The sequence below is a fragment of the Dioscorea cayenensis genome, chromosome 5 (genome assembly GCF_009730915.1).
Source record: "Dioscorea cayenensis subsp. rotundata cultivar TDr96_F1 chromosome 5, TDr96_F1_v2_PseudoChromosome.rev07_lg8_w22 25.fasta, whole genome shotgun sequence".
Classification (NCBI taxonomy): domain Eukaryota; kingdom Viridiplantae; phylum Streptophyta; class Magnoliopsida; order Dioscoreales; family Dioscoreaceae; genus Dioscorea; species Dioscorea cayenensis.
Window position 1 is genome coordinate 31,965,646 of NC_052475.1, and position 26,480 is coordinate 31,992,125.

Below are 26,480 nucleotides of genomic sequence, written 5' to 3' on the forward strand. Positions count from 1 at the left end.
TTATATTTATATGCATATATTAATGCATAGATTAATATTCAAACAAAGGAAAATTTATCGATCAATTGATTAAGATTAGTTAATAATTATTTTATTGGATTACAAGTCTCAATGCCAAAGTCTCAAGGAGTTATGCAAGAGCCTTATTCTTACAAGTCAAATGACATGACTTAATTAGGCCACATGGTCCACACTTAACCTTGCTGAGAAATGATCACCAATTGTTTATGTTAGTGCAAATGCATTTTAATTGGTATAATTTGACACCAAGACAAGGTGATGAGGCAACCGTTATGACGTGGCATAATTGGTGACATAACAAGAAGCCTTAACTTGGAAGCAAATATCTTGGAGATCTTGGTGAAGCTATTTTTGGTATGTATTACAACTTCAAGACAAGATCATATCAAAATCATATTTAGAGAGATTTGATTGAACAGTAAATATGGATAGAGCTTAATTGAAGAAATACCTATCAATGGTATGATTGAAGGCTATTGAAGGCAAGGATGGTAACGGGTCAGGTCGAGTGCGGGTTTTACCGTACCCGTACTCGCTACCCCGCTAGTATACCCGAACCCAATAGGTTTAAAAAACCCCAACCCACACTAGCACCTGACAGGTAATCGAGTACTCGTGGGTATACCCGCCCCCGCCCCCGCACCCATATTAAAAAAAGTTAATAAAAATATATAATTTTTTTTATAAAAAATAACTTAAAAGTAATTATAATTTTTTTTATAAAATAAAATAAATTTATTATAGAATTACAAGACTAAACAAAGAGGAAAAATAAAAAACTCTAAATTATTAAGTTGTAAAACATATTAATAGGCTAGATCGGTATGAACTAGAAAATAAAAACGGTATGAAATCCTCACCAGAGATGAGGAGAATAACGAACAGAACAATAAAAAAGTAGAGAGGGACAACAAGAGTAAGGTAATAGGCTGGATCGGCGAAGGCTATCTTATGGAGACATAGGCTTGCCCAGCAGCAAATAGAGAAGAACTACTCTGAATCAGTAATGTGCGCCGAATCGCCGATATGATCTGTATGTCTGGTGCTCAAAAAGTTGAGGGAGCGCTTGATTCTCTAGGAGGCCTCTGAAGCTTCCTGCTGATGAGACCAGGTATCTGTTGAAAACCAAGAGAGCAGCATATTAGCAGACTTGTAAATTATAGAGAAGACAGGTGAACAATTATGATTAAAGATGCGATTGTTTCTTTCCAGCGAAATAGTCCAGAAGATAGCTCTAGAACAAAGATCCCACAGGTTCCTAAAAGAAGAAGGTAAAGTGGGGATCCAATTGGACCAGATATTGGAAACTGAGGGTGGAGAGGAATCAATATCAAGGATTTGTCTGAAAAAAGACCAAATAGGCTCCGTGAATTTACACTCCAGGAAGAGGTGTTCCACTGTTTCTGAGTTATTGTGACATAGAATGCATGTGTCAGTGGCGTTTGGATTGCAGCCTTTTTTGAATAAATTTTCAAGAGTAAGAATTTTGTTTTCCCTGACTAGCCAACAGAATAAAGTTACTTTGCTTGGAGATTTGAGTTTCCAAAAATGAGAATATAGCTGACTGCAAAGTCCTCCATCGATTAAGAAATTGTAGAATGATTTAATAGTGAAAATACCATTTTTCTCAAGAGGCTAAGAATATGTGTTCTCTTGGTAATTAATGCATGATCGAAAAGAAGGTATAATGGTGTTAATCTCTGCCCAGAAAAAAGATTTATTTCTTGGTGGATTTTGAAATAATAATGCAGGAAATTCACTAGTAGAATAGTTTGCGTTGATAATCTTGGACCAACAGGAATTCGATATAGTAGTGATCTTCCACCACCACTTTCCAAGTAAAAGCTTTGTTGAATTCCTGAAAATCAAGAATTCCCCAACCACCCATATTACGGGGACGGCAAATCCTTTTCCGTGCAACCAATCTGATACCCTTTGGTCCAAGATCTGGCCCCTTCCACAAAAAATCTCTCCTGATCTTATCAATCTCATGCGTGGTTTATTAATTTATATTGGTTTACTAACCAGTGTCATTAAATTATCTATTTCACCGGCTATATATATATAATTGATTTTTTATTTATATTATATATATTTAACATTAAAATTATATTTATTATTAATTGTTTTTTGACAAAGGTGATAAGTGCCACCCCACAAGGAGGAAAATATACTGATACATTAATTATGATGACTTATTGATTTTTTAAAAATTTATTAATTTGATTAGATTTTAAATGAGGTGATTCATAAATAATGAATAACCAACTAATAAAATTCAGACATAAAACTTATTATCGATGATATATATATATATATATATATATATATATATATATATATATATAGGTAAATAATTAGAATTTATTAAAAAAAAGTAATAGATATAAAGCCATAACAATAGAAGACAAAAAAAAAACAGAAAGAGATCTCAATCACTAGTAGTCTAAGGAAACAAGAACAAAAGGAATTATAATTAATGCTAAGCTAACAAAAATTCCCAGAAAATAATCGCTTACGAAGATCATCCATATATTCATATCAACCTGGCAAAAACTGATCAGGATTAAGCTCTATCTTCAATATCTAATATAGAATGCTTGTCCGAAGTAATAGCACATATGATAGTGAAATTGAGGCCCTGTTGGATTAGATGGTGATGGTTGAGTCCTAAGTCATTTAGCTAGCTTCTGTTTCATATTTTAATTATACTATATCTATTTATATATATATATATATATATATATAACTTCACAATTAATCTATGAATAATTTCTAATACCCTCATGGATTATTCATCAAAAGGTCAATATTTGAATTTTGCTTCACAGCAAGGAACAAGAAGGGTCATATCTATTATCATAACAGCCATGCATGTATGGCTGTGACACAAAATGATACTGATAAGGCAATACATACTTAGTATCTTCCCCTTTAGACTTATTATTATTATTATTATTGTTCTCCTTCTTCCCATCTTTCTTCTCATCATAAGAAGAGACACTAACTAGCTCCACATGCCCCATCTTCTTCCTCAATGTTATTGTCAAACTTATCGAGTCTACTCCATCTCCAATCACTACGAGACGGTCTTTCGCTTCTCCTTCTAGTCCAGCTGATATAACACCTAATTAAAGAACAATAACAAAAGAAAATTTAATCAAAAGTTTCTATAATGCTCTTATTATTGTATATATAAGCTTGAGTTTTTCATCTTATCAATTTAAGATATCATTACCTGAAAAACTAACGGCCGTTTTTAAGGCTTTCGAGTGCTTCTTAGCATCTTCCATGGTGAGCTTCATTACCATCTTTTGCTAAAACATATTAAACACACCAAGTTATATATATATATATATATATATATAAAAAACATATATATTACATAATATTTATCTTTGATGTTTAGCAACTAATTAAATAATTAGTATTGAAAGATTGGCAATTGAAAGAAATATATGAAAGGATTTTGATTTACCTTAACCATGTTGGAGGAGATTAAAGCTGCTGTCTTGTCTTGTGGAAGTGAGGGCTAGCTTGCCTTGTTTCTTTTCAATGAAACAAGATATCTCCTCTCTATTTATAGAAAGGAACAGCTTACTTTTTTTATATATATATTTATATATATAAAGTTTGAATTATATTGATGCTTGTTTGGTTTTGCTTTTTAAATGATTTTTTTCCATACTAGAAACTGAGAAAATGATAATAACTTAATTCAAATTTGTGGACTAATTAAACGTACTTTTAATCTGCTGTCAAATCCTTAATCCTTTGCTTAAACATGAATATCTTAATTTACCGAAAACATTGTATCCAAATTAGTACAATAATTAACATTAAATAAATAATTTAATAAATAATTAATAACAAGAGTGGCATGCGATTAATTAATGTAAGAATTTTCTTTGAAATTTCTATATGAAATTATATTATTTTATGAAAATCTATTCTTTAATTCTAAACCGACCAAAGAAAATGTGTATGCACTTATAACATAGATAAAGAAATCTAGAAGTTATTTAAAGTTTTTAATTTCAATAGAAGAATGCATTTGGAAAGCCATCTTTTATCAAATAAAACGCTTGATAAATTTCAAATATCAGATCAAATATTATTATTTTCAAAATCTGTCTAGATAAATCAAACAAAACTATTAATATTAATATTATTATTATTATTAATATTATTATTATTATTATTATTTTATCAAAATTGAAAGTGTGCAAAGCTAACAACTTTCTTATTTGACTCAAATACCAAAAAATACTTGGCCATGAGAGATCTAATTTAGATATATGGTCCTAACTTTTTTATCATGAGCATGACCATGAGCTTTCTTAAGCATTGAAGATCATGATATTCAACTTGGTCGGCAAAGAGTCTGGCCTAACACACACAAGAAGTTGATCATCTCTTTAAGGATTCTTTTTATTTATTAATTATTTTCTAAACTAAAGTGGGTGGTTCTAAGAGGTTGGGGGATGTGACTATTATTATTATTATTATTATTATTATTATTATTATTATTATAATTATTATGACGATGATGTAAACAAGTGAGTTCAATCGGCTCTTAATATGTAAAATAATATTGTAACATATTTAACATGTATTTGAGAACATAAAGTAATAAAATCCCACTTTCATGAATTTCTTTTCATATATTGTGAGTTCAATATTACACCATGTCTATTTGTTTTTTTGTTTTTTTGTTTTCATATTTGTAATTGTTTATATAGAGGATAATATAAAGTAGTTTATTTAGTTTTATTATTATTATTATTATTATATATATATATATATCATAATTACTATGCCTTTGAAAATTAAAAAGAATGCAATTCCATTTTTTTCCTTGACCTTTTTGTATATTTGAAGATTAACATTTCACAAATTTTGGTATTAATTAGCTAATTAATAAACACCGCATAGATGATGATATCATTGTTTAAAATAAGTTTTTGAAAACAATTTTTTGGAGTAGAAAAAATTGTCAAGAGTTAATGATAAGGCAAAGTTGATCAAGAGTAGTCCCCTTCTAGTAGCTAAGACAGACATGTGTCACTAGACAATTGTCTTCGCAGGTTTTGTTGTCTTCATCTTATGTCTTTGTTTTCTCCTATTTGTCTTTTCTTGAGTTTCTCTCACCTCTGGTGAGGATTTTGTGTTTAGTTTGTGACTTTTTTCACTACTAATTGTTTCTATTTACCATACTCTTTTTACTGTTTTTTTGATAAGCACATGTCATTGCATTAATTTTTAGTTCATTAGTTGTTGTGATCAATCATTATTCATTTGTGACTTTAGGTAGCTACAGAATTGATAAGGACATTGATAGAATTGACACCAATTAATGGTTTTCTTTGATTTTATTCTCAACACAAGGAAATGACTCAAATTAAATTATTAATAATTAAATAAGATAAATACCATGTGTCAAACCTTTTGTATTATTTATGAAAATAATAATAATATATTATAAAATTCCCTAAAGAAAAGGTTAAGGCCTGTTTGTGTTTCTATCTTTGGTTTATCTATTTTTTTAATAAAATATATAAATATTTGATTAATATCTTTTTTGCATATGCATCTTAAACAAACTTGATAATTACATATATGACCTACAGGCATATACAAACAATTACAAATTCCAAAGGGGTCTATATGAAAAAAAAACCTGAAAAAATTTTCATAATTTGCAATCGAGTGCCATCAGCAACATTGGACAAGTAGAGAAATAGCATCAAATTTATTCCTTCAATGAATGATAAAACAGTTTCTCATTCAACTGCAATGAATATATACATAACAAAATGAAAATCAAAACCGAAACTGTATGGTTGATTATAAACATATACATCAACTTGTTCGAAGTTCTATCGATTCATATAATTGTGTATTGCAGTCATTATCTGAAACATTGCCGGCAACGAGTTGATTTATTGCTTCGGAGCATTAATAAAGTTTTATTCTGGTCGATATACGGGAAAAACACTCGGGGCAATCTCTTAAATCTTTCCCACAGTCAAAGCAGGTCTGCAATGAACGATAAACAATCTTACTTTTTCGCCTTAAAAATAATGAAGTGGAAGAACAGCAAGAGTGTTGTTTTTTTTTACCTGATGTCCGCAACCAAAGGCGAGATCTTTCTTCTGCCAGCAACAAATGGTACATATCTGCATACGTTATACTCGATTGGAAGCAATTAGTCATCTCATGAAATTTCACTTGTTTGAGAGCACAAAATGGAACAAGATAAAAATTTTCTTACCTGACGATCACTGGGCGGAGCAGAAGTAACACTTTTGTGGACTGAAGGTCTTTGAGCAAAGCTGTTGGCTCGTGAAGGCATTCGATCATTGTTTCTCACTGGTGTTGGGAGGCAGAACCTCGACTCAATTCCTCTACGTCGACTGGAAAAATATATACACACATATGGTTAAATATGGTAATATAAATTGGACTAATTTCAGAAGTAAATATGATACCCGAGAAGTTGCAAATCAATAGTCGCTTTATATTGTGCGGGAATTTCCATCAATGCCGCAAGTGCAAAATCTGTCTCTTTTTGTGTAAAAGGGACATTTCTAGACATTATCTCAGTGAAGTTCACAAACTGCATGGAAGAAAAAAAAGTTCGGCATGGAGGCCCCAGAAAAGGGGAGAAAAAAAAACATTCATCCTCTTCGTGCAAGCGATAGATTAAAAAAAAAACCTGAAAATTATCAAATTGCCGGGATGGTATATTGTCATCAAACTCTCTCATCATGTCCCAAGGTCCATCACCAACTCCAACCAGAACAATTGACAATGGGTAATTACTACAAAAAAAAATCAGAAAGTAGTTATTTAAAGGTAAAGACGTCTATCAAAAAGGGGGCAAAAGGAACAGATCAAGGCATCATCCCCTGAAACTTGATGATTAATTACCTTGCTTCAACAATGGCATCCATAGTGTGACGTTCTTGTGAGCTTAATACGCCACTTTGTGTGTCAACACTCCGTGTCACCTGGATTGACTCATAAATATTTAGGAAAGTTGTGTGTAAATACTATGAAAAAAAGGGTAAAAAAATGAATCTTAACATACCTGTCCATCAGCAATTATTAGTAGGACATGATACTGACCACCTGTGCCATCTACAATGCTAATGGCTTGTTCAATCATCGGCGCAAAGGATGTTGGTCCTTCATGGAAAAGACAACATCTCATGAATGACCTCATAAAAGCCTACACAAAGGGTGAAAATGCGAACAGAACACTAACCTGCTAGCCTGAGTTCTGGCACTATTTCTCTGTATCTTTCCAATGCTTCTTCAAACCCATTACATGATCGTTGGTCAGGATGAAAGCTAAATACCTCTTGATCATGGGTTGATGCTGACATAGAGAACACAACAATAAAAGCTTTAACATCAACTTTTAACTGTTATGGGAGGTGACATGATTAGGGAATATCAAACGTAAGGCAAATGATGGTAACACTAACCATCACCAAATCCAAAACAAGGAATAAGGTCATCCTCATCAAAAGCTGAGAGGGTCCTTCCAATAATAGAGATAGCCTGCTCGTATGGATTTTGGAACTCTCCTATGTGATGCAAGGACCGACGGTTGAAAGAGACTTTACCTGAATATAAAAGGATATTCACTGTAACCTCTACCGTACATTAAGAAACTAAATCCTAGAGGTGTCAAGTGTATAGATCCAAAAAAAAAACCCAAGAGCGGAAAGAAAATAGAACTGAGGGGCTAAACCTGTCCATTCATTGCTTTTGGTAAAATCGATCCCCACTATGAGATTTGAGGATTCAAGACCAGCTTGTGCAAGAGCATCTGTCACCTAGGATGTAATCCATAGAGAAGTTAATAAATAATTGACATAGGGTAGGTTAGGTTTGGATTAAAAAGCATAAAAAGGATATCCAAATTTCAATTAACAGAAAACTAAGTTTTACAATATGCTATGGACAATCAACAAGAAAGCAAACCACTGGAACATTAATGACTACTTTTCAAAAAACCTGATGATTCACTCAGTTTACAATAAAAAAGGTATAAACTGACAGGCATACATCATTCAACATTCAAGGAGTTCATAGCACTAATTTCTGATTGAGCCATACATATTGATCGCCCTGTAGTTTATTAGTACTTCTTCAGAGAGAATATCATCTATTAATTAGAGATTTAGCATTATATGAGATGACTGACTATCTCCCATCAGTATGGAAAATGCCAAGCACATGGATCACATTATTTTGGAACAAGGTTATAGCTCTTGGCTTCGAATCAAAGATGTTAACTCGAAGTGATAAGCCAACCATAACTGATAATCATTAGGACAATCTTTTGATATTTAATACAACCACATAGTTCTTCCTGTCAAATAATCACAAAATAAGGATTTTGATTCTCAACAAAATACACCACATTTGAACAAAATACAGCCATTATGATGCAGGCAAACAGTTGGAAACACAAATTGATTACCATCTGTATTGCCCTCAAACAGTTCTAGCTGAATTTAAAGTTTTTTCAAAAGCAGCCCAGATATGGAATTGATTAAAGATCAAATATTCATGAAAATTTTGATAAAAGCTTATTTGAGTATAAATCATCATTGAGAAGCATATTTCCACCTTCACAGTAAGCAGACCTTATTTCACTAAAGTAAATGATTGGCATGTGTATCAATCCCACATTCAGAGTTCATAGAATTTAACAACAAAAAATTCCATCAATGGACCCATAGCATAAACAAAGGAAAACAATATTTTCTACGAGATACATAAAATGTGATAAAGTCAAAACTTTGCATGTATCTCTTCATACCTGACTAAGGGAGCTATAGTGATCACCGATCTTTGCATACTTCCTCTGCAACCTTTCAGCAACATCTGGTTGTGCATGGGTCTGATGGAAGGGAGTATATCTTGAGGTACTCCTTGGAGTTGCTTGCCTACTTTCATACGAAGGGCTGTAGTAACTCTGTGTTTTTGAGAATTTTCCACCCATTCTCTCAATTCAGTCCTTTGGAAACTCTTCAGAGAGTAATGTGCTACAAGAATACCAATTCCCCACCAAAGTTAAAACCTCTAACCATGGCCACCCAAAAAGAAAAAGAAAAAGAAAATTATTCCATCTCAATTTGAACTCCGATAACAAAACAAAATTTCCTATTTTGTAAACCCAAAACCAAAATTTTGTTAAAGAGAAAACAGAGAAGTGTGAAATCATACCAATTACAAGCCCCTAAAAAAGCTTAGGCAATCCAAGCCAAAATTAATAAAATAATACAGAAATAGTTACAAGGTATACAAGAGCAAAATAATCAACTTCAGTAATAAATGGAACTGCTAAATAATAGCACAGGAGAAAAAGATGAGACAAATGACCAAACTGAATTCTGAAAGGGAGTAAACCAAAAAAAAAATTTCCCTTAATACACAAATTTAACAACATTAAATTTCAATACCAGCATAACAAAACCAAGCATCTCTAGTCCAGCCTATGGATTCACCATGAAACCGAAACCAGGATGAAGCACTGAAGAAACAAAGAACATTATATATATATATATATATATATATATATATCATGAATAAGCGACACTAAGTGGAGAAAGCTTAACACATAAAAGTCTTATGAAAGTGCAACGAAAGAGCCATGGGAGAAAAAATAACACACTGAGACATTGAAAAGCAACATGAATGATAAGACTAGATAGTTTGCGGTTATCATAGAGAGTATAGGAATTTGGTTGTCATCTCCAATACATCTAACAATCAAATTTCATCGGAGAAAAAAAAGGGAGAAATTCCACAAACACAACATGAGAAAATATACAAGAATCAAATCACAAAACCTAATTTTCTTTTTTCCCAAAAAAAAAAAATCCCACAGTCCAACAACAACACAATCCAGTCCCAAGCCCCTTGCAAAAAAGATCAAATTTTGACATGAAAAACAATCATCAGATCTGAAAAAAACCCTAATCCTAAGATTAAAAAACCAAAAGACATACCTGCATTAAGCATTGGGGATTTTCCAAACAATAATCCAAATTGAAAGATATACCAAACAAAAAAAAAATCAATAAAAAATAAATCAGCATAGACCAGAGAAAGCGACGTAGTCAATCAAAATAAACTTTCGTATGAATTATTCTAATAATTATTGTGAAAATTAAATCATCGGAAAAAAAAAAGTTGAGAAATTTACGTACCAAATCCGAGCACTAGCCCAAGACCTTTTCTTTTCCCTGAAAATAAACTCCAAAGACTCGATTTCTTTGAAGTTTCCTTAGCGGATGTTACAATTACGTAAATACCCTCAAGTATGGGGGTGTCATTGCAAAATTAAAGATATATCTAACTTGAAAAGACCAAAACGCCCTTTTCGTGGTGTGAGATATTTTCATATATGTCCCCACAAAAACTTCAATCCTTCCACCTCTTGTCTTAAAATAATTAAAATTATTTTAATAAAATAAAATTATTCATATTTATTTTGGTTTAAAGAGAGAAGAATGAGTCCCATTTGTTTCTCTGTTTTGTGTTGTTATTTATGTTCCATATCTAATAGACATTTTGGTGTTTTTTGTATTGTTTTTCAGAGTGAATTTTATTTTTATTTATTTAATTTAAGCAATTTATCCGTTTTTTAAAAAACGAAGAATGAGAATGAGGACGGGGAAGATAATAATAATGTTATTCTTAAGTATATAAATGCAATTATTTGAAATTTTGTGGGCATATTAGTAAATAGAAATTTTATCGATATATATCCAATTTAATGAACTTCAATCAAACTCAAAATCATTATGGGGCCCACTGCGAAACTTGTTGACAAAAGGATTTTTGATTGAGGTTTTGATAAGTTTCTTTTTTTTTTTTAGAGATATTTAAGTAGAAAGTGATGGATGATTTGGTTAAAAAAAGTGATGGATGAGGTAATTAAAATTTATTTTCTGGTGAAGTTAATGTTTTTACGTGCTTTGTGTTTATATGAGTAATATATATATAATTACCACTTTTTATTACTGCAAAACATCAAGGTAATTAAATTAAATAGATCTTAATTTATTTATTTTTTATTTTGATATCAATCTAAATAAAGAAAAATAATAGTACAATGCTTACAACGATTGTTTCACGAAAGAAGTGCTCATATATTTTTATTTGAGTTGTCCAGAAGAAGACACTCAATAATATATTGAAGTTATAAATTAAATAATAATTAGTGCAATATTAGAGACTTGATTACACTTTTGACTCATAATAATTTTTAATTAGCCAAAATAATGACGGTTGTTGCTTGGGTAGGTAGGCAAGCAAACCTGCAAATCTACATAATTAAAAAATCATGTTAAAAAAAACACAAAAATTTAAAAAGTACATCAAAAGAACATGCGCGTATATATATAATTACTAATTTCATGCAGCGATCTAAAAGCGTCCTTCTGAATGTCATCTTTATATTTTTCCAATAAAAATTTAAATAAGATTATTTAGCATTTATTGTTATTAATATTATTATTAATTTTCTAGGAAAGTTTGCTGTTTTAAGATATAATAAAAGCTAGAAATTTTTAACAATCACACAACTATCTTGACCCCTGAATATTGAACCCTGAAAAAAATTGCAGATTAAAATGGCAAAAAGAAACACACACAGATATAGATTGGGATGACTGAGGCTTTTTAGTCCCCATTAATCTTCAACATCATCAATGAAAAATTTCACCGGAGAATCAGTTTGATCACCGTAAAAATCGATTTGCAAGAAGCTTTGCAAATATATTCACACAACAGTGTCTCCTGAATCACTTCATTTTTGCCAACTTCTACAAACTGTGCCAAGAGATTAAACACAAAATTTGAGAAGACAACTGGGCTTTTACTAAACTTTCTATGTTTAAATAATCAGATGGAGACTATAATGGTTACGCATTCATGTATGAAGCGCTGCAAACCCCATGCCAACATTCAGGTAAAACGCAATCAAGGCCAAACCTTGATGATCTACGAAGCAAAATGAAACAAGATCATATGGAGCATAGTTTAAGTTTGTTGTACGGTCTGGCTCTGGCTATTAAAAAAATACAATCCAATAATCAGAAAAAGACATCAGTTGGTTGACGATAGTAATGCCTGCAAACAAAACAAGCAGTTAGTAAGCCACTGATAATGGAAATCATGACGGAAGATCGTGCTTAATTTCAATGGTTAAGTATGACTATTTCCAACACACTATTGACTGATAAAAACAATTGATATCTGGAAGGCTATATTCGTTCATCCTGTTGATACATCAGGGTAATATAGACAAATGTTCAGTTCAGAACATCAAAAAACAATTCAGTATCTCAAGTGCCAAAGATTGTTATCTGTTCCTAAACTAAAAAAAGTGGCCCAGTTATTATGTAGGGATGATAAGTTTTGACAGGCTAATAGAGATCCTCAAAAATTTGTACCCTTAAATAGGGCAGATAAATGTTCTGTCAAAGGGTTTACGTGAGTTTGTCCTGCAGAAATGCAAGAATACGCCAAGATGGTCATTGATCAATACATAGAATGAGCATTGGTAATTAAGTCAGCAGACAACAGGATAATATTGAAGCAACAGATAAAAACTCACATCATCAACAAGATTATCATGAATCTCAGCTAATAATCATCTTATTGAGGAAAGAAGCTTGCTCAGGAAAATATTCCATCAATTCATCCTTGGTAACCCAGACATGATCTTCACATTTCCTGATGTTGTATTTGCTAGTGCCAATAACTTGTGATTTGAAAAAGAAACGCTGAAAAATTTTGCAGAGAAAAGAGTCAGGGAAAAAGAAAATAGTTAGTTCCAAAGTCAGATTTCAAAATAAATAGAAGGGTAGAAGAAGTTCTCAAATAAAATCATACTCTGTAGCTCCTAATTTACAAAATGAACTTGTTTGGAAAAAATACTAATCTGTTCAGTTGTTGGGATCACCATTTACAGCCAACAGAAACTTCTTGGCCAGGCACTAGGAAGCTTGGTACCATTTATGTTCATTAAATAGGTATATACTAATGGAAAAGGAATGGGAACCAAGGTAAGTTCCTCCTGCTAAAGAAATCACCCACGTTAACAAGCAATATTTCTTGTTGTTCCTAAGGAAAACTTCAATTCACTAAAGTAGAACCACATCTGTTCAAACTATACTGTTAAAATCGACATGCCAAGTATATTTTAGAATTTCCTAAAACCTGATAGGAAAGTTAGTCGAGAGTATTGAACCACAAAAAAAAAAAAAGAGACCCATGACTAAGTGCGGCGCAGTGAGAAGCATGTAACCAACTTAAGTTGGAAAATGATCAATCTCACCACAACTTGCAGAAGAAAAGAGGGAATGAATAGGTGGTTTGTAGAGCTAGTTCTACAAATATATGCACTGTATTGATATAGATGGAACCTGGAATATCACATATCATGGTGTGCTATACTATGTTTGGATTGAAAGCCAGCGAGAGAAAATAAAGTAAACCGAGGGTTTTGGAGGATCAGAGTGAGTCATTCCCTCGTTTGGATAGATATTTTTAGTATAACGAAAGAGGTTAACTCTGACCCTCCAAAACCCCATTTGACGGGGAAGGGAGAACCTCCTAAAAATTTTAAAATATTTTAAAAGACCTTAATCCTTTTAATTTTTTAAATTAATTACATAATGTCACTTCATAAGTTTTTGCTTTCACTTTTTTCGATCTAATATTATTTTAATCAAGTATTCACATGACACCTATCGTATATCCTTGTTTTTATGTATTTCTTTTTTGCTTTAATGTTAATTTAATTATTTTATATTTTAGTAGACCTAATCAAGCATCAGTCCATTGTGATGATGTAAATAACAACATTTTTTTATCTTATACAAGACAATAATATATGATATATTTCCCAAAAAAAAATAATAAATGGTGGTATTTGAGAATGGGCAAAATTAAAGTATAAAAATCAACATCAACATAATAATGATAATTGTAATAATTTCAATATTTATTAAAAAATCTATTAAAAGTGTGAATTTATTTGAGATAGTTATAATGCATGTGTTTTAAGTAGAAATAAATAATTTTTTATTAATAATAAAGGTATAATTGGTAAATAATATTATTATATATCATTTTCCTTTCCTTTCACTTCCTTAACCAAATAAGATTTATCAGAAAACTCTCTTTTCTTTTCTCTCAATAAAATTTGTCTATCCAAATAAAGATTGAACCCTTCCTTTCCTTTTCCTTACTTTCCCTCCCATTGCTTTCCTTTCTACTTTTGAATCCAAACACTATGTTATGGTGTAATGCATACAGAAAAACAGTTCACAAACCAAGATGGGCATTGGCTTTAAATTGAAATTTCGTGTTGTATATCAATCCTTGAATTACAAAACAAATGAAACTAAATGGAATTCAGGAAAGAAAACTCAAAACTGCTGGATGGCTAATTGTAAATAACCACTGGAATATCAAAACAAAAGAAGCATGCTAATTTACAGTTAAAAATACCTAAAAATGCATGCTTTAGTAGCATAAAGGACATGTCTAGAGTTGTCAATCGGCCATCATCATGCCCACCCCGACACGGTGCTATCTTATTAATGGATTTTCCTTTTATGTGCATAATTATTTTAATTTTTTTTTATTTTGGTAAACGCTCCCAAAATTTACCTATTTATTATTTAAAATTTTTACTTTTTTTTTTTGAGATTTTTTGGAATTTTTATTTTTTTAAAAAAAATTAAAACTGAATGGGCCGCAGGCCGTGCTGTGCCAACCTCTGGGGTTGGTGGGTTATGCTGGCCTGGTACAGTTAGAACACGGGCTAGACATGTCTATACCAACTACTGAACAGGTAAGGTCATTGCATCCTTATATTCAAGGACAACAAACCGTTAAAAAACAGTTGAAATTGTGAAGATAATGAGTATGTCTTGAAGCCATAAAATTAATTAAGCACCTTAAAGGATGGAACGTCGGATGAGTCATCTGTTGGTCCCAAAGTCATGTGAGCAAAAGGAGCATTGCCAACAAAATAGGTATGTGAAAGCCCTCCAATTACAGATTCCAGTGCTGATTCTGCACACTAAATTTCAAGGATTTACAAAATGAACACGAATGTGAATCTGACATCCTTATTGAATAAATGATGCTTCAAACAACAACCTAAAGACCACATATAGGCAACTACTCCACCTTTAATAAATGGAAAAAGGCATATATTACCTTTCTTAAAGTCTCTTCATTATCATAAACTTTCTCAGGAAAGTGCCAAGTAGGTTTCGTGTCAGCTGCACCATATGGTCTACCATAGAGTAGAAGATAAAGTCTTCTGTCCAATGCTCTTTGTAAGGACCTTGAGAATAAACGAATCAAACGATATGAGTGACTAAAGTTGCAGAACACATCAAAATCAGAACACATTCTGAAAAGCATGATTAAGGAAAATTCACAAGGATAATAACAAATAATTGTAAGACCCACCATTATTTTAGGAAGCTGCTTATTATTTTAAAAGTGAACACCACATTACATAAATCATAATAAACATAAACTGAAACTTTGATTTTATTTTTTGAAGCTAATCATCTCATCATAAAAGAAGAAGAAAATGGGCATTGATCTTGTCAGACAAAACTATAGTAAATTATTTGGAAAGCATGCTTTTGTGTTCTTAAGAGATGAACTATCAACAGTCCTCTTAGGATTTTGTAGTCAATTAGACAAGTTGAAACACATCTAAAAGTTCAAATATGGTTTAATGTCTCAATTACAAAGATTCACAGACATATCTAGGTCAAACAAATTCAAGTTAATGATACTCCAAATGATTTTAGGCGTAAACATGTTGAAGAGCCGAGACATAGTCCAAGTATCACAAGTCTATCAAGCAAATGACACCATTGTCTGAGGTGCCAATACTAAATTAGATAACAATACAACAACAACACCAACAACAGGCCATTAGTCCCAACTATTTGGTTGGCTAACTAAATTAGATAACAATAAGGAGCCAAATTATATACAAACAACATTTACCTTGCAACCAAGAACAATAATTCAACGGGATATGGATGCTATATGTAAAGCATATTCCTTTTCAAAGGAAACTTACGTGTGAAAATATCTATACATTTGTCATATCATGTTGCATTAAACAACATTCAAATAAACTCATGCACACAAACATACTTGCGATCATTTGTCTTGTCAGCTTCAGTGATTCTAGGAGCTGGGACATAATCTATTTGGTAATCACCCTTTCCCCTGGCCAAAATCAAACCAACATGAATATTCAAGAAAAAAATTATCTATAGGCAATGACAATCATACATAGGAAAAACAAGTTTTTATCTGAGATTCTTTATGATAAAATAGTAACATATTATACTGATGTCCCACACAACCTACTCCTTGCTGTGAGTGCCCATATGCAATTCTTACTTTTGTGCTCTTTCATGATGTTAACATCTGAGAAATGAAATGTGAGCAGGATTGGAAAAAAACTTACAGAAAATCTCACATGGAGTGGACAGTGGCTGAAATCCTTAAACTAAACTTACATAAAGAATTAATGTGAGTTTTGTACACATTAGATAAATATCCCAAAGCATATAAAGCAACCTATATCCCCTGTCAATTTCATCAATGAATCAAGGCAGTGAATTTGAATAATTCCAAGGACTCAGACAATGAGAAAAAACAAATGAAGAAAGTTACAGGTTTAAAGCAGTTCAACGAGTTCTGGTATTGCAGGTAACAAGACATATACAAAGGACTATCTCCTAAAAACGCCTGTCAAGCTCATGGTTGACACTAAAAGGAACCGAGACAAAAAATGGTGAACACTAGAAATGCCCAACAACAGCAACAAAAGATAATGAAATTACAAAGCAACAAAAAATCCAAGAAAAGAGAGCAATGCGGATGAAATCAAAAGCTAACCTCGCATCAGCCTTAGCCAAAACATCATCGGGATATTTCCTCCGGTATTGCTGCCCCCACCGGAACCTACAACAAGAAAAATCCAAAATTTCCATCTCGAAACAGGAAAAAAAAAACCACTCTTTGGATCCAAAAACTAAAACAAAAGGAGATTTTACGAGAATTCTTGGAAGGCATAGACAACTGGGTCGATCTTAGGGATGACGACGGGAAGCCGCTCGAAGAGAACGGCGGCGACTATGTTCTCCGTCTCCGAGGAGCAGAATCCCCTATCGAATCGAAGCGATCGGAGCCAAGGCCCCGCCCTCGCCACCGATCTCAGCATCTCCAAAACCCTATGTCGCCTTCTTCCCCTCTTTTCACAACGGTTTTCTGGAAAAACCCTTGTTAAACCCGGGAAATTTGCAAAGACCCCCTCCATTTTAGTCAAATTTTAAACCATAAACTTGACAAGATTTTCATTTCCAAACCCACAAATGGGATACTAACCACCAAATATATGCATAAACTCCGCATATAATAAGAGAAAAGCTAAAAAAAAAAATTACAAAATGTCAAGTTTAACGACTATGATTGATTACAAGAATTATTACAATTACATAGAATTATTAGATAATCCACTGAATTTTCACCTCAACAGTGAGTGGCCAAGTGCAAAATCAAACCCTATAAGCTACATATATTATAGAATATTATTTATTTACTGTCATTAGGCCAATACTATATTGTAGAGAGTTATGTTTATTCGTATACTGGGTGCGAATATAGATCTCTTTGTGAGAAGAGTCATAGTCTTCACCCCTGATTGCATGATATGGGAATTTATCATTATAAAATTACAGCTTTTAATCTATCATTTTGGGAAGACACATATAACAGCTCTTAATTGGCATATATGTTAATTTACTCTATATAGTAACTCCATATAGAGGTAGTTAAAATATTGTTACGGATGTATTTCCATATTTGCACGTCTTTTTAATTGTGCAGTCTTTGTGTAAAAAAAAAATTAACACACACACGGTCATCTAACATATAAAAATGGCAAAGAGGGAAATGAGCTTAGTCAACTTCATTTTTGGATGCGTTTAAATAGCTCAATAAATCAAAGCTTCACCAATGGTGGACATAAACACCTCCAATTTGTTTCTATTTGAGTTTGAGAATCTAAATAATTAGAAAAAGAACATGTGATCAATCATGGTGAATATCAAGAAAAGCAGAGTTAAAATAATTATTGAAAATATGATTGTATCATTCCCAATGTTCTAAAAAAATAGCTTTAATGAGAATTTTCAAGTATACTCATAAAAGAATTTAGTTCTTTAAAATAATCAAACATCAACCAGACATGAGATGCTTAGCAAGCTAGCAAGCTACCGAATATATATATTAAAACAGTCCCATATTCTAAAGGTGAAAGAGGATTGGGGCAATCATTATGCATTTCATTTTAACTTTGGTTGCTTTATGCAATATACTTTGAAAATCTTCTGCATTCTTTATCTTGGAAAAAGATAAGCATGACTTTTTGACATTATCTTGTTCAAAACTTTTTCATCTTGATAAAAAAATTCTCAGCAATATTTTCAGTTTAGGCAACTTTATTTAAATTTTTGGGTTGTAAAGTAGGTCGGCCACCGGAGAATACATTAATTGTAGCTTGTTGTGTTTTTGTATATTGGTCCAAAAATTGTCCAAAAAGTCTTCAAAGTTCCTTTAAATCTGTCAAAGATAATTCTAAGTGGTCATTAACTAACCCACTTCCTTATGAATTATGATGGCATCCATTTTTAGTGTACGTATATACACACACACCTCATAGTTCAGTTTTTGTGTTTATTCTCAAAGCTCTATAACTCTGTACTATTGCTTTGAGTTATACCTATTTTTTTTATTATTTAATAAATTATGATTTATCTATTTTATCAAAATAATAATAATAATTATTAGTGCAACCGCACTATTTATTGGCATGATTTGACACCTAGACCAAGTGACGTGGCAACTAAAGTAACAAAGCATAATTGATGATATGACAAGTATTGTGACATGGCAAGGAGGCTTGGAGTGCAAGACAAACATCTTGAAGATCTTGGTGGAGCTATTTTTAGTAAGTCTCTAACATGGAGGATATTATCTTAAAGATCTTGGTGGAATTATTCTTGGAAACATGAAGACAAGATTATATCAAGACCATACTTAGAGAGATATGATTGAAGACTAAATATGGTGGAGCTTAATTAAAGAAAGATTTATTCATGGTATGAATGAAGACTAATTGAATATATGATTTGAAGAATCCTTGATGAAGATTGATTGAAGTCCATTAACGGCAAGATTTGAGGACCAAACTTGGGTGAATTGAAAATCAAGTTTAGAGAATCTTTGAAGACCAAACTTGGAAGATTGAAGACTAAGTTTGGCAAGTTTCATGAAAACGCACAAGGACGTGCGCCCCTTGCGAGGGGACTGCGTGATGAGGAACTGAGGAGGTAGGCTAGTTGCCGGCAGTCGGGATCGGGAGATTTGGCTGCATCGACTCGGACTAAGCATGACCAGGAGGTTGATGGGTCTTGAGGTCGTCCGCAACGTAACCAGAACTCAGTCAAGTCAACAGTCAGGGCCATGTTGCAACTTATGTTACAACAGAAGTTACAACAACTAATTTCGGAAGGTTTTTAAATTAGTAGCCGCGAAGATTCTAAAATAGGTATGTGCTATATTTGGGACGTTGAGGCGTCTATATAAGCTACCTTGCTCGTAGATTGTAAGTGTGACTCTTGAGTGACTCTTGGAGCAGAGTGTGTGAGCACCAGACAATCTAAAGAGGGTAGTGACCTTTATTGTTGAGAGTGTGAGTGACAAGTGTTTGTATTCATCTATTTTTACCTCTTTTAGTGGGTTGTTTATCTCCGGGCTTGACCCCCCAGATGTAGGCGAGTGGACGCCGAACTGGGTTACCAACGTTGTGTGTCTCTTTGTGTTTGTTTGTGTGCTCTTTCTTTATTGGTTTGTGTGATACTTCTATGAGTGCTTAAGTGTTATCTAATACCCAAAAACCACACCGGAGGAACTAACAATAATAATAATAATTAATTTGAGTATTTTTAATTATTCCCTCAACTATCAACTTAAGTAGGTTTTAGAGGTTTTAGAAAAATAATTTCCGACTATTAGTAAAAACCACTAGAGTGAATTTCATTTGTGTCAAGTTTTTAAGTTATAGATAATATTAGAAGAAATTGAGTTCCAATGAGAAAAATATTTAGTTAATAGAAAAGTATTCATTTAGTAAATATTTAGCAACAAAAAGTCTTTTATTATTTATTTTCAAAGTTTTATAAGTAAAAGTGGTATTATTTCCCATTACTTTCACAATCAATTTAATTCGAATATATATATAAAATTCTAGATCATTAGTTTTGTTTTTACCGTCTATATAATGTGGAAGAGGTTTTTTTTAAACAAAATTAAACATAGGCAAGCCATTGTTAGGATTCAAAACATGTTAAGAATAAATAAATGTAATACAAATTATGTATTATTTGTTTAATTATTTTTTTAGAAAACAACAATAATCATTGATAAACCACATAAATCAAAATAAAAAGAGAAAATACAATAAAAGACAAACAAATGTTATAGAGTTACACGAGAGGAAAATTATACAATAAAATATCCATTAATAGTGGAGAGAATAGAAGAACTCTAACATAAAGCAGTGACATCTTGGAAGCATGTTAAGCATAACTTTCTACTAGAATGTCCTAGCTCAAAACTATGACAACAAGATTAGCATGAACCTTGATAGGTCTCAAGCTCCCTTAGATAAGGCCGGTTTAAGAGTAAGGGCAATGAAACAATTATTTTAGGCTTTAAATATTTTTAGGCCTCATTTTTTAATTTTTTAATAATAATTTTAAAAACTTAAAATTTTAAAATACTCTAAATAATTATTGTAATATAATATTTTTTAATTAAATATTTAGTTATAATCTTAACTAACTTTTAAAATTTAAAATTATATATTAAATATTTTTATTTTGATGCTTCTATATTTTCTCTAACTAACTCTTCAAATTCTCTGATCTTTGTAATTATTTTTTCATTTGTTTTTCTAAAATTAACATTATATTTTTTTATATAAATGTGGATAAATCAAGTAAACAATTCCACACTAATTTTTTTTAAAAATAAAATAAATAAATCACGAATGCACACTAATTTTTTATTTAATAAAAGAGGACAAATATCACTTAAAAATTAGTTTCTATTCTTTACAAATACTGCTATCTTTTTTTATGAATGATCACACTCTTCGAATTCTCCCACCTCCCTTTCCTTCTGAGCTCTCAATATATATATATATATATATATATATGAAGCAGGAGCAATGCTAAGTTCATTAGAGGGAGAGAGAGAGAGAGATATGGAGCAAAAGAATACTTTCCTCACCCTGTTAATGCTACTTCTCTTTTCTTTTCTCCAAACTCCAGGCTTTGCAGCCACAAAAGCAAGCAGAAAGGTTCAATCTTTTCTTCTTATTAGTCTTTTATATTTCTAACTAAATCAAAGCTCTCATCTTTCTCTTCCTTTTTGTTTAATTCCTTTGTTTGTATCTAGTCTTCTTATGTTGTTTATCTCGGTGCTCACTCCCCCAACACAATGGATGATGAGGCTGTTCTGGTTTCTCACCATCGACTCTTGACTTCAATCTTGAAAAGGTAGCTTCTTTCCTTTTTCTTCTACCAATGCCGTGAATTTTCTTCACTTTTGTTCATGTTGTAGCAAGGACAAGGCAAAAGATGCAATCTTTTACTCTTATACAAAGCATATCAATGGGTTTGCTGCAAATTTGGATGAAAATGAAGCAAATGAGATCTTGAGTATGTGTTCAAGGAGAAGTTCATCCAATTCGTTTTAATTTGTTTTGAAATTATTGATAAAAAAATGTGTTTGTTTTTCATTCATTAGAGCATCCAAGTGTTGTATCAGTGTTCCCGAATAGAGGTCACAAGCTTCATACTACTCGTTCTTGGGAATTTCTTGGTCTTGAGAAGGATGGCAGAGTTATGGCAGAATCATTGTGGTCGAAGACCAAGTTCGGTGAGGATACGATCATTGGAAACCTTGACACTGGTAATCATCTAACAATTCTATGCATTTTTACTTTTTAACCATGACAATTGACATTTGTATGTTTGTAAGTTTATTTTGTCTTGCAAGAACATCATCTAGAAATCCACAATGTCTGCATCTCTCCTTAAAATTTCCTCCTTACACATTGACTACTGACCAAGCAATTTTCAATATATTCATGCCATGTACTTATCTTTTGGCAATTCATGTCAGTAAATTTTTTCTGAAACTTTCCTTCTCTATGCATGTTTGTGTGTGTGTGTGTGTGTTTCCAGGAGTGTGGCCAGAATCTGAAAGCTTTAAGGATGAGGGCATTGGTCCTGTTCCATCAAAGTGGAAGGGAATCTGTCAGAATGATAAGGATAAGAGATTTACATGTAACAGGTCTGTTGTGTATGTTCCCTTTATAATATTTTGCTGCTAAAAGCCCATCATAGTAATCTAATGATTCTAAGCATTCAATTTATTTATCTTTTCCATCATATTTCTGAATCATATCATGCTTATATTTAACAAACATACAACATAAATCCTCAATTATGCTTTGAAAGGGAGTTGAACTTTGACCTGCCCATTTCCTCATGGGAGTTAAAAGACACTACCACTCTCTCCCCCAACAGTGTTGTTCTTCATACTGTTTATACACTGTTCACCAGAGATTCATATAATATTCTCATACTGTATATATACTATACATCCGGGTTCAAGATCTTGCTTTAGATCTGTTTATATTCATAAAAAGGACGCTTTGTCGTCTATTATTCAAAAAAAGACACTACCACTCACATATGAATGTCAATTAAATACGAGAGTGGTCCTGTGACTAAGTTTTTTTGTTATATCAAGAATAAAGTTTTATCAGCTTTTCTTATAATGCTCAGAGAATATCTATGCATCCCATTTGCAGTCCCCACAGTTATCCAAACTTGAATATTCCCCACTTTTATCTCAACTCTGACCTCCAAAAGAGAATCCAATTCCTCTTTGAACTTTATTTCTGCTAATTTGAAAAGGTGTTCATCTCTCGGGAAACTAGAGTATTTGTTTAGAGATCCAAGAAGAAATAAATCTCCATTAATGGCCAGCATTGACAACCTCACAATAAACTAGTCATGTTCATATGTCAATTAATGGCCACTCTTCCACAGTGCTTTACTCCTAATCACTCTTCTTGGAATTACCAAATAATCTCCATTATTGAATGGCCACTGTTCCTAATAAACTAGTGCATGATATGAAACCACAGAGTTCATTAGCTTTTATCATTCTTTATCTTTTTCACAGTTGAGAACAGTCATCTTTCTCCACTATGCGAAATTTATTCATTTGCATTAAAAATTATCCATCCACATTTGGATTGATTCAAAATTTAAATTAATTTGCTGTACTTCTTTTTTCTTAATAAATGTAGTTTATCTATTTTGTTTTTTAAAAAATAAATTAAATTACTGTTGCTCATGCAATTAGCTCAAACTCTGACAGTAAGTTAACTGAAATAACTGTCATTGAACTTTAACTATTACTTCTTGCAAAATCTGAATGATATGATGAAAATCTTACGGTATAGAGTGCTCTGATGAGCAGGAAGCTGATCGGAGCTAGGTATTTCAACAAGGGATACAGGGAAGTGGTCGGTAACCAGAGATCAATCTCTGACAGCCCCCGGGACACCGAAGGGCATGGCACACACACCTTGTCTACTGCTGGTGGCAGTTTTGTTGCCAACGCAAGCATCTTTGGCTACGGTACTGGCACCACCAAAGGCGGCTCACCACGAGCCCGTGTCGCAGCCTATAAAGTGTGTTGGCCACCTTTCCATGGGGGCGAATGCTTTGATGCTGATATTCTTGCTGCATTTGACATGGCAATTCATGACGGTGTTGATGCGCTCTCACTTTCCCTTGGAGGTTATGCAACAGATTATTTCAATGATGGCCTTGCAATCGGGTCATTTCATGCAATTCAGAAGGGGATTTCTGTAATTTGTTCAGCTGGAAACTCTGGCCCGACACCGGCCTCAGTGTCAAACACAGCCCCTTGGATCCTCACTGTCGGAGCAAGCACCATGGATAGAGAATTTCCTGCTTATGTTTCATTCAGTGACAATCAAATCAAAGTTAATTAGTTCATATATTTTCAATCTTTTATACTTAATTTACACTGTCAATTTGTCGAGCATTTATAATAACAATCTTGTTGCGTTGCTGGTGATCAGGGACAAAGTCTTTCTTCACTGGGTCTTACACACGAACAATATGCCATGATCAGCTCAATAGAAGCAAAGGCAGCAAATTCATCGGCTCATGACGCGTATGCTTGTTTCAAACTGAATTTCCTACATGTCTAATGCAGTTAGTTTTATGGTTATTCACCCTTTTGAGCTTTCTTCAATGAAATGCAGGCAATTATGCTACTTGAATTCTCTAGACCCTGAGAAAGTGAAAGGCAAGATAGTTGTTTGTCTCCGTGGAATCAATCCCAGAGTGGAGAAAGGTGAAGCAGTTCATCTCGCAGGTGGCGCCGGCATGGTCCTTGCAAATGATAAAAGCGCTGGAGATGAGATCATCGCCGATGCTCATGTCCTCCCTGCCACCCACATTTCCTACTCTGATGGTGTTTACTTATTCACCTACCTCAATTCAACCAAGTATGTACATATATCAGAGATATACATATAATAGCCCCACACCGGTTAATTAAGCATTTTGTTCATGTGTTTGATGCTTTGAAGGTCACCCTTGGGATATATTACACTACCTAAAACAAAGATCGACACGAGTCCAGCTCCTGTCATGGCTGCATTCTCGTCCCAAGGACCAAACAGTGTCAACCCGGAGATCCTCAAGGTTGATAATGAGTGTGAATTAATAGTTAATCTTTAAATGCCAATTATTAATTTGTCTGATGATGAATTGTTCATCATTTCTTAATGTGATGCAGCCTGATATCACTGCACCAGGAGTCAGCATCCTTGCTGCCTATAGTACGGCATCAAGTCCGACCGGGCTCAGTTTTGATGCTCGCCGGACTCCTTTCAATGTCGAATCAGGCACTTCCATGTCTTGCCCTCATATATCCGGTGTTGTCGGGCTACTCACAACTCTTCACCCTACATGGAGCCCAGCTATGATCAAGTCAGCAATCATGACAACCGGTAATACATTTTCTTCTACATATCGAGCACATTTCGATCTTATGATCTACTAACTAACTTCATTACTAATTTTTTTCGCAGCTAGAATTCGGGACAACAAGGAGAAGGTAATCAAGAACTCATCAATGTATGATGCCACTCCATTCAATTATGGTGCAGGACATGTGATGCCTAACCATGCAATGGATCCTGGTTTGGTTTATGATATCACTCCTAGTGACTACTTGGACTTCTTGTGTGCACTTGGCTATAACTCAACAAGAATGAGAGCATTCAGCAATGAGTCACATTCATGTCCTTTGAAGCCAATGGAGCTTGAGAATTTGAACTATCCATCCATTTCCATCCCTAATCTCTTTGGTTCGAAGACGGTAACCCGAACGGTGACAAATGTAGGGGCCACCGGGCAAGTACATTGCCTTCGTCTACGCTCCGAGAGGTGTATCAGTGACGGTAAAACCTGCAGTCCTTGATTTCGAAAAAAATTCGGTGAGCTGAAGAAGTTTAAGGTTACAATGAAAGTCATCCAAGAAGAAGTTCAATATGATACTTATGTGTTTGGAAGGCTTATATGGTCTGATGACAAGCATCATGTAAGGAGTCCTTTGGTGGTAAAGGCCAAATATTGATGTTATTTTGTACCAAATAAGCTTACCGAACTGATTATATGAATGATTATTAATGCTTAACTATATTCCTGAATTTATAACAATATTACTTGTAATTTTGTTATGATTTCTTTTTTTTTTTCCCCTTAAAAATTTATGATTTATCTATTTTTTTTAATAAATTATATCAAAATTGATTTGAATGGACATGGGTGAGCTGAGAAACCAATTAATTAACTGGAATTAACCTATTTTGTTCAAAGAATATCACTTATTTAGAGTGAATACTACTTTTTTATTAATAATTATTTTTTATTGTTGAGTCATATGAGTCCTATAAAAAAAGATAGACATCTTCTAGCTGGTGGTTATTTTTTTATATATAAAATAAGGATTCGATTTAAAAGCTAAATTTATTTGAGCTTTTAGCCATCATAAAAATAATGAAATTACTCTCCTCTATAATTAAAAAAAAAATGATTTAGAAAAAATTTATTCAAAAAACCTATTATATAAATATATCACTACTTATTTCAAAGTACTGATTTCTTGTAAATCATGATTTTTTTAAA

General features: G+C 32.8%; 4 protein-coding genes across 7 annotated transcripts; 1 reads left to right on the forward strand and 3 right to left on the reverse strand.

Moving 5' to 3' along the window:
• Positions 1–1,021: 1,021 nt before the first annotated feature.
• LOC120260292 (disease resistance protein Pik-1-like) lies at positions 1,022–3,562 on the reverse strand. The gene is made up of 4 exons (XM_039267727.1): positions 3,500–3,562; positions 3,260–3,338; positions 2,941–3,148; positions 1,022–1,136 (listed from the first exon to the last, which is right to left on the reverse strand). The coding sequence occupies exons 1-4, from the start codon at positions 3,506–3,508 to the stop codon at positions 1,022–1,024; spliced, it is 411 nt and encodes a 136-aa protein (XP_039123661.1). The 5' UTR covers positions 3,509–3,562.
• A 2,192-nt stretch (positions 3,563–5,754) lies between these two features.
• On the reverse strand, positions 5,755–10,342 carry LOC120261828 (E3 ubiquitin-protein ligase RGLG2-like). 4 transcript variants are annotated; one of them, XM_039269822.1, is made up of 12 exons: positions 10,254–10,342; positions 8,861–9,086; positions 7,784–7,868; positions 7,515–7,655; positions 7,292–7,405; positions 7,115–7,212; positions 6,955–7,034; positions 6,740–6,845; positions 6,513–6,640; positions 6,296–6,437; positions 6,144–6,200; positions 5,755–6,060 (listed from the first exon to the last, which is right to left on the reverse strand). In XM_039269822.1, exons 2-12 carry the CDS (start codon positions 9,041–9,043, stop codon positions 5,980–5,982), a joined length of 1,215 nt encoding a protein of 404 aa, XP_039125756.1. In that variant the 5' UTR covers positions 9,044–9,086; positions 10,254–10,342; the 3' UTR covers positions 5,755–5,979. The 4 variants fall into 4 exon arrangements, with proteins under 4 accessions (XP_039125756.1, XP_039125758.1, XP_039125757.1 ...); XM_039269824.1 differs by lacking the exon at positions 10,254–10,342 and adding an exon at positions 10,053–10,171; XM_039269823.1 differs by lacking the exon at positions 10,254–10,342 and adding an exon at positions 9,504–9,574.
• Positions 10,343–11,827: 1,485 nt separating this feature from the next.
• On the reverse strand, positions 11,828–17,359 carry LOC120260356 (39S ribosomal protein L46, mitochondrial). The gene is made up of 7 exons (XM_039267808.1): positions 17,163–17,359; positions 17,005–17,070; positions 16,252–16,326; positions 15,286–15,415; positions 15,020–15,145; positions 12,668–12,836; positions 11,828–12,180 (listed from the first exon to the last, which is right to left on the reverse strand). The coding sequence occupies exons 1-6, from the start codon at positions 17,327–17,329 to the stop codon at positions 12,693–12,695; spliced, it is 708 nt and encodes a 235-aa protein (XP_039123742.1). The 5' UTR covers positions 17,330–17,359; the 3' UTR covers positions 11,828–12,180; positions 12,668–12,692.
• A 4,028-nt stretch (positions 17,360–21,387) lies between these two features.
• Positions 21,388–25,997, forward strand: LOC120260678 (subtilisin-like protease SBT5.3). The gene is given in 13 exon segments (XM_039268217.1): positions 21,388–21,532; positions 21,631–21,731; positions 21,796–21,893; positions 21,982–22,146; positions 22,422–22,530; positions 23,731–24,262; positions 24,362–24,456; positions 24,548–24,793; positions 24,878–24,992; positions 25,087–25,300; positions 25,382–25,695; positions 25,697–25,786; positions 25,789–25,997. Coding segments are annotated over 13 exon segments (2,352 nt in total). The 5' UTR covers positions 21,388–21,400; the 3' UTR covers positions 25,930–25,997.
• Positions 25,998–26,480: the final 483 nt, after the last annotated feature.

Bases quoted from the DNA above. Each gene is read 5' to 3' on its own strand.
- LOC120260292 (XM_039267727.1), bottom strand. The intron at 3,149-3,259 runs GTAATGATATCT...TTCTTTAATTAG, and splicing joins AACGGCCGTTAGTTTTTCAG to GTGTTATATCAGCTGGACTA. The intron at 1,137-2,940 runs GTATGTATTGCC...GGTTTTCAACAG, and splicing joins TCTAAAGGGGAAGATACTAA to ATACCTGGTCTCATCAGCAG.
- LOC120261828 (XM_039269822.1), bottom strand. From the start codon at position 9,043: ATGGGTGGAAAATTCTCAAAAACACAGAGTTACTACAGCCCTTCGTAT. The intron at 7,656-7,783 runs GTTTAGCCCCTC...TTTTATATTCAG, and splicing joins CAAAAGCAATGAATGGACAG to GTAAAGTCTCTTTCAACCGT. The intron at 6,641-6,739 runs GTTTTTTTTTTA...TCTTCCATGCAG, and splicing joins GGCAATTTGATAATTTTCAG to TTTGTGAACTTCACTGAGAT.
- LOC120260356 (XM_039267808.1), bottom strand. From the start codon at position 17,329: ATGCTGAGATCGGTGGCGAGGGCGGGGCCTTGGCTCCGATCGCTTCGA. The intron at 17,071-17,162 runs GTAAAATCTCCT...TTCTTGTTGTAG, and splicing joins TATGCCTTCCAAGAATTCTC to GTTCCGGTGGGGGCAGCAAT. The intron at 15,416-16,251 runs GTATGTTTGTGT...TTTATTCTCAAG, and splicing joins GACAAGACAAATGATCGCAA to GTCCTTACAAAGAGCATTGG.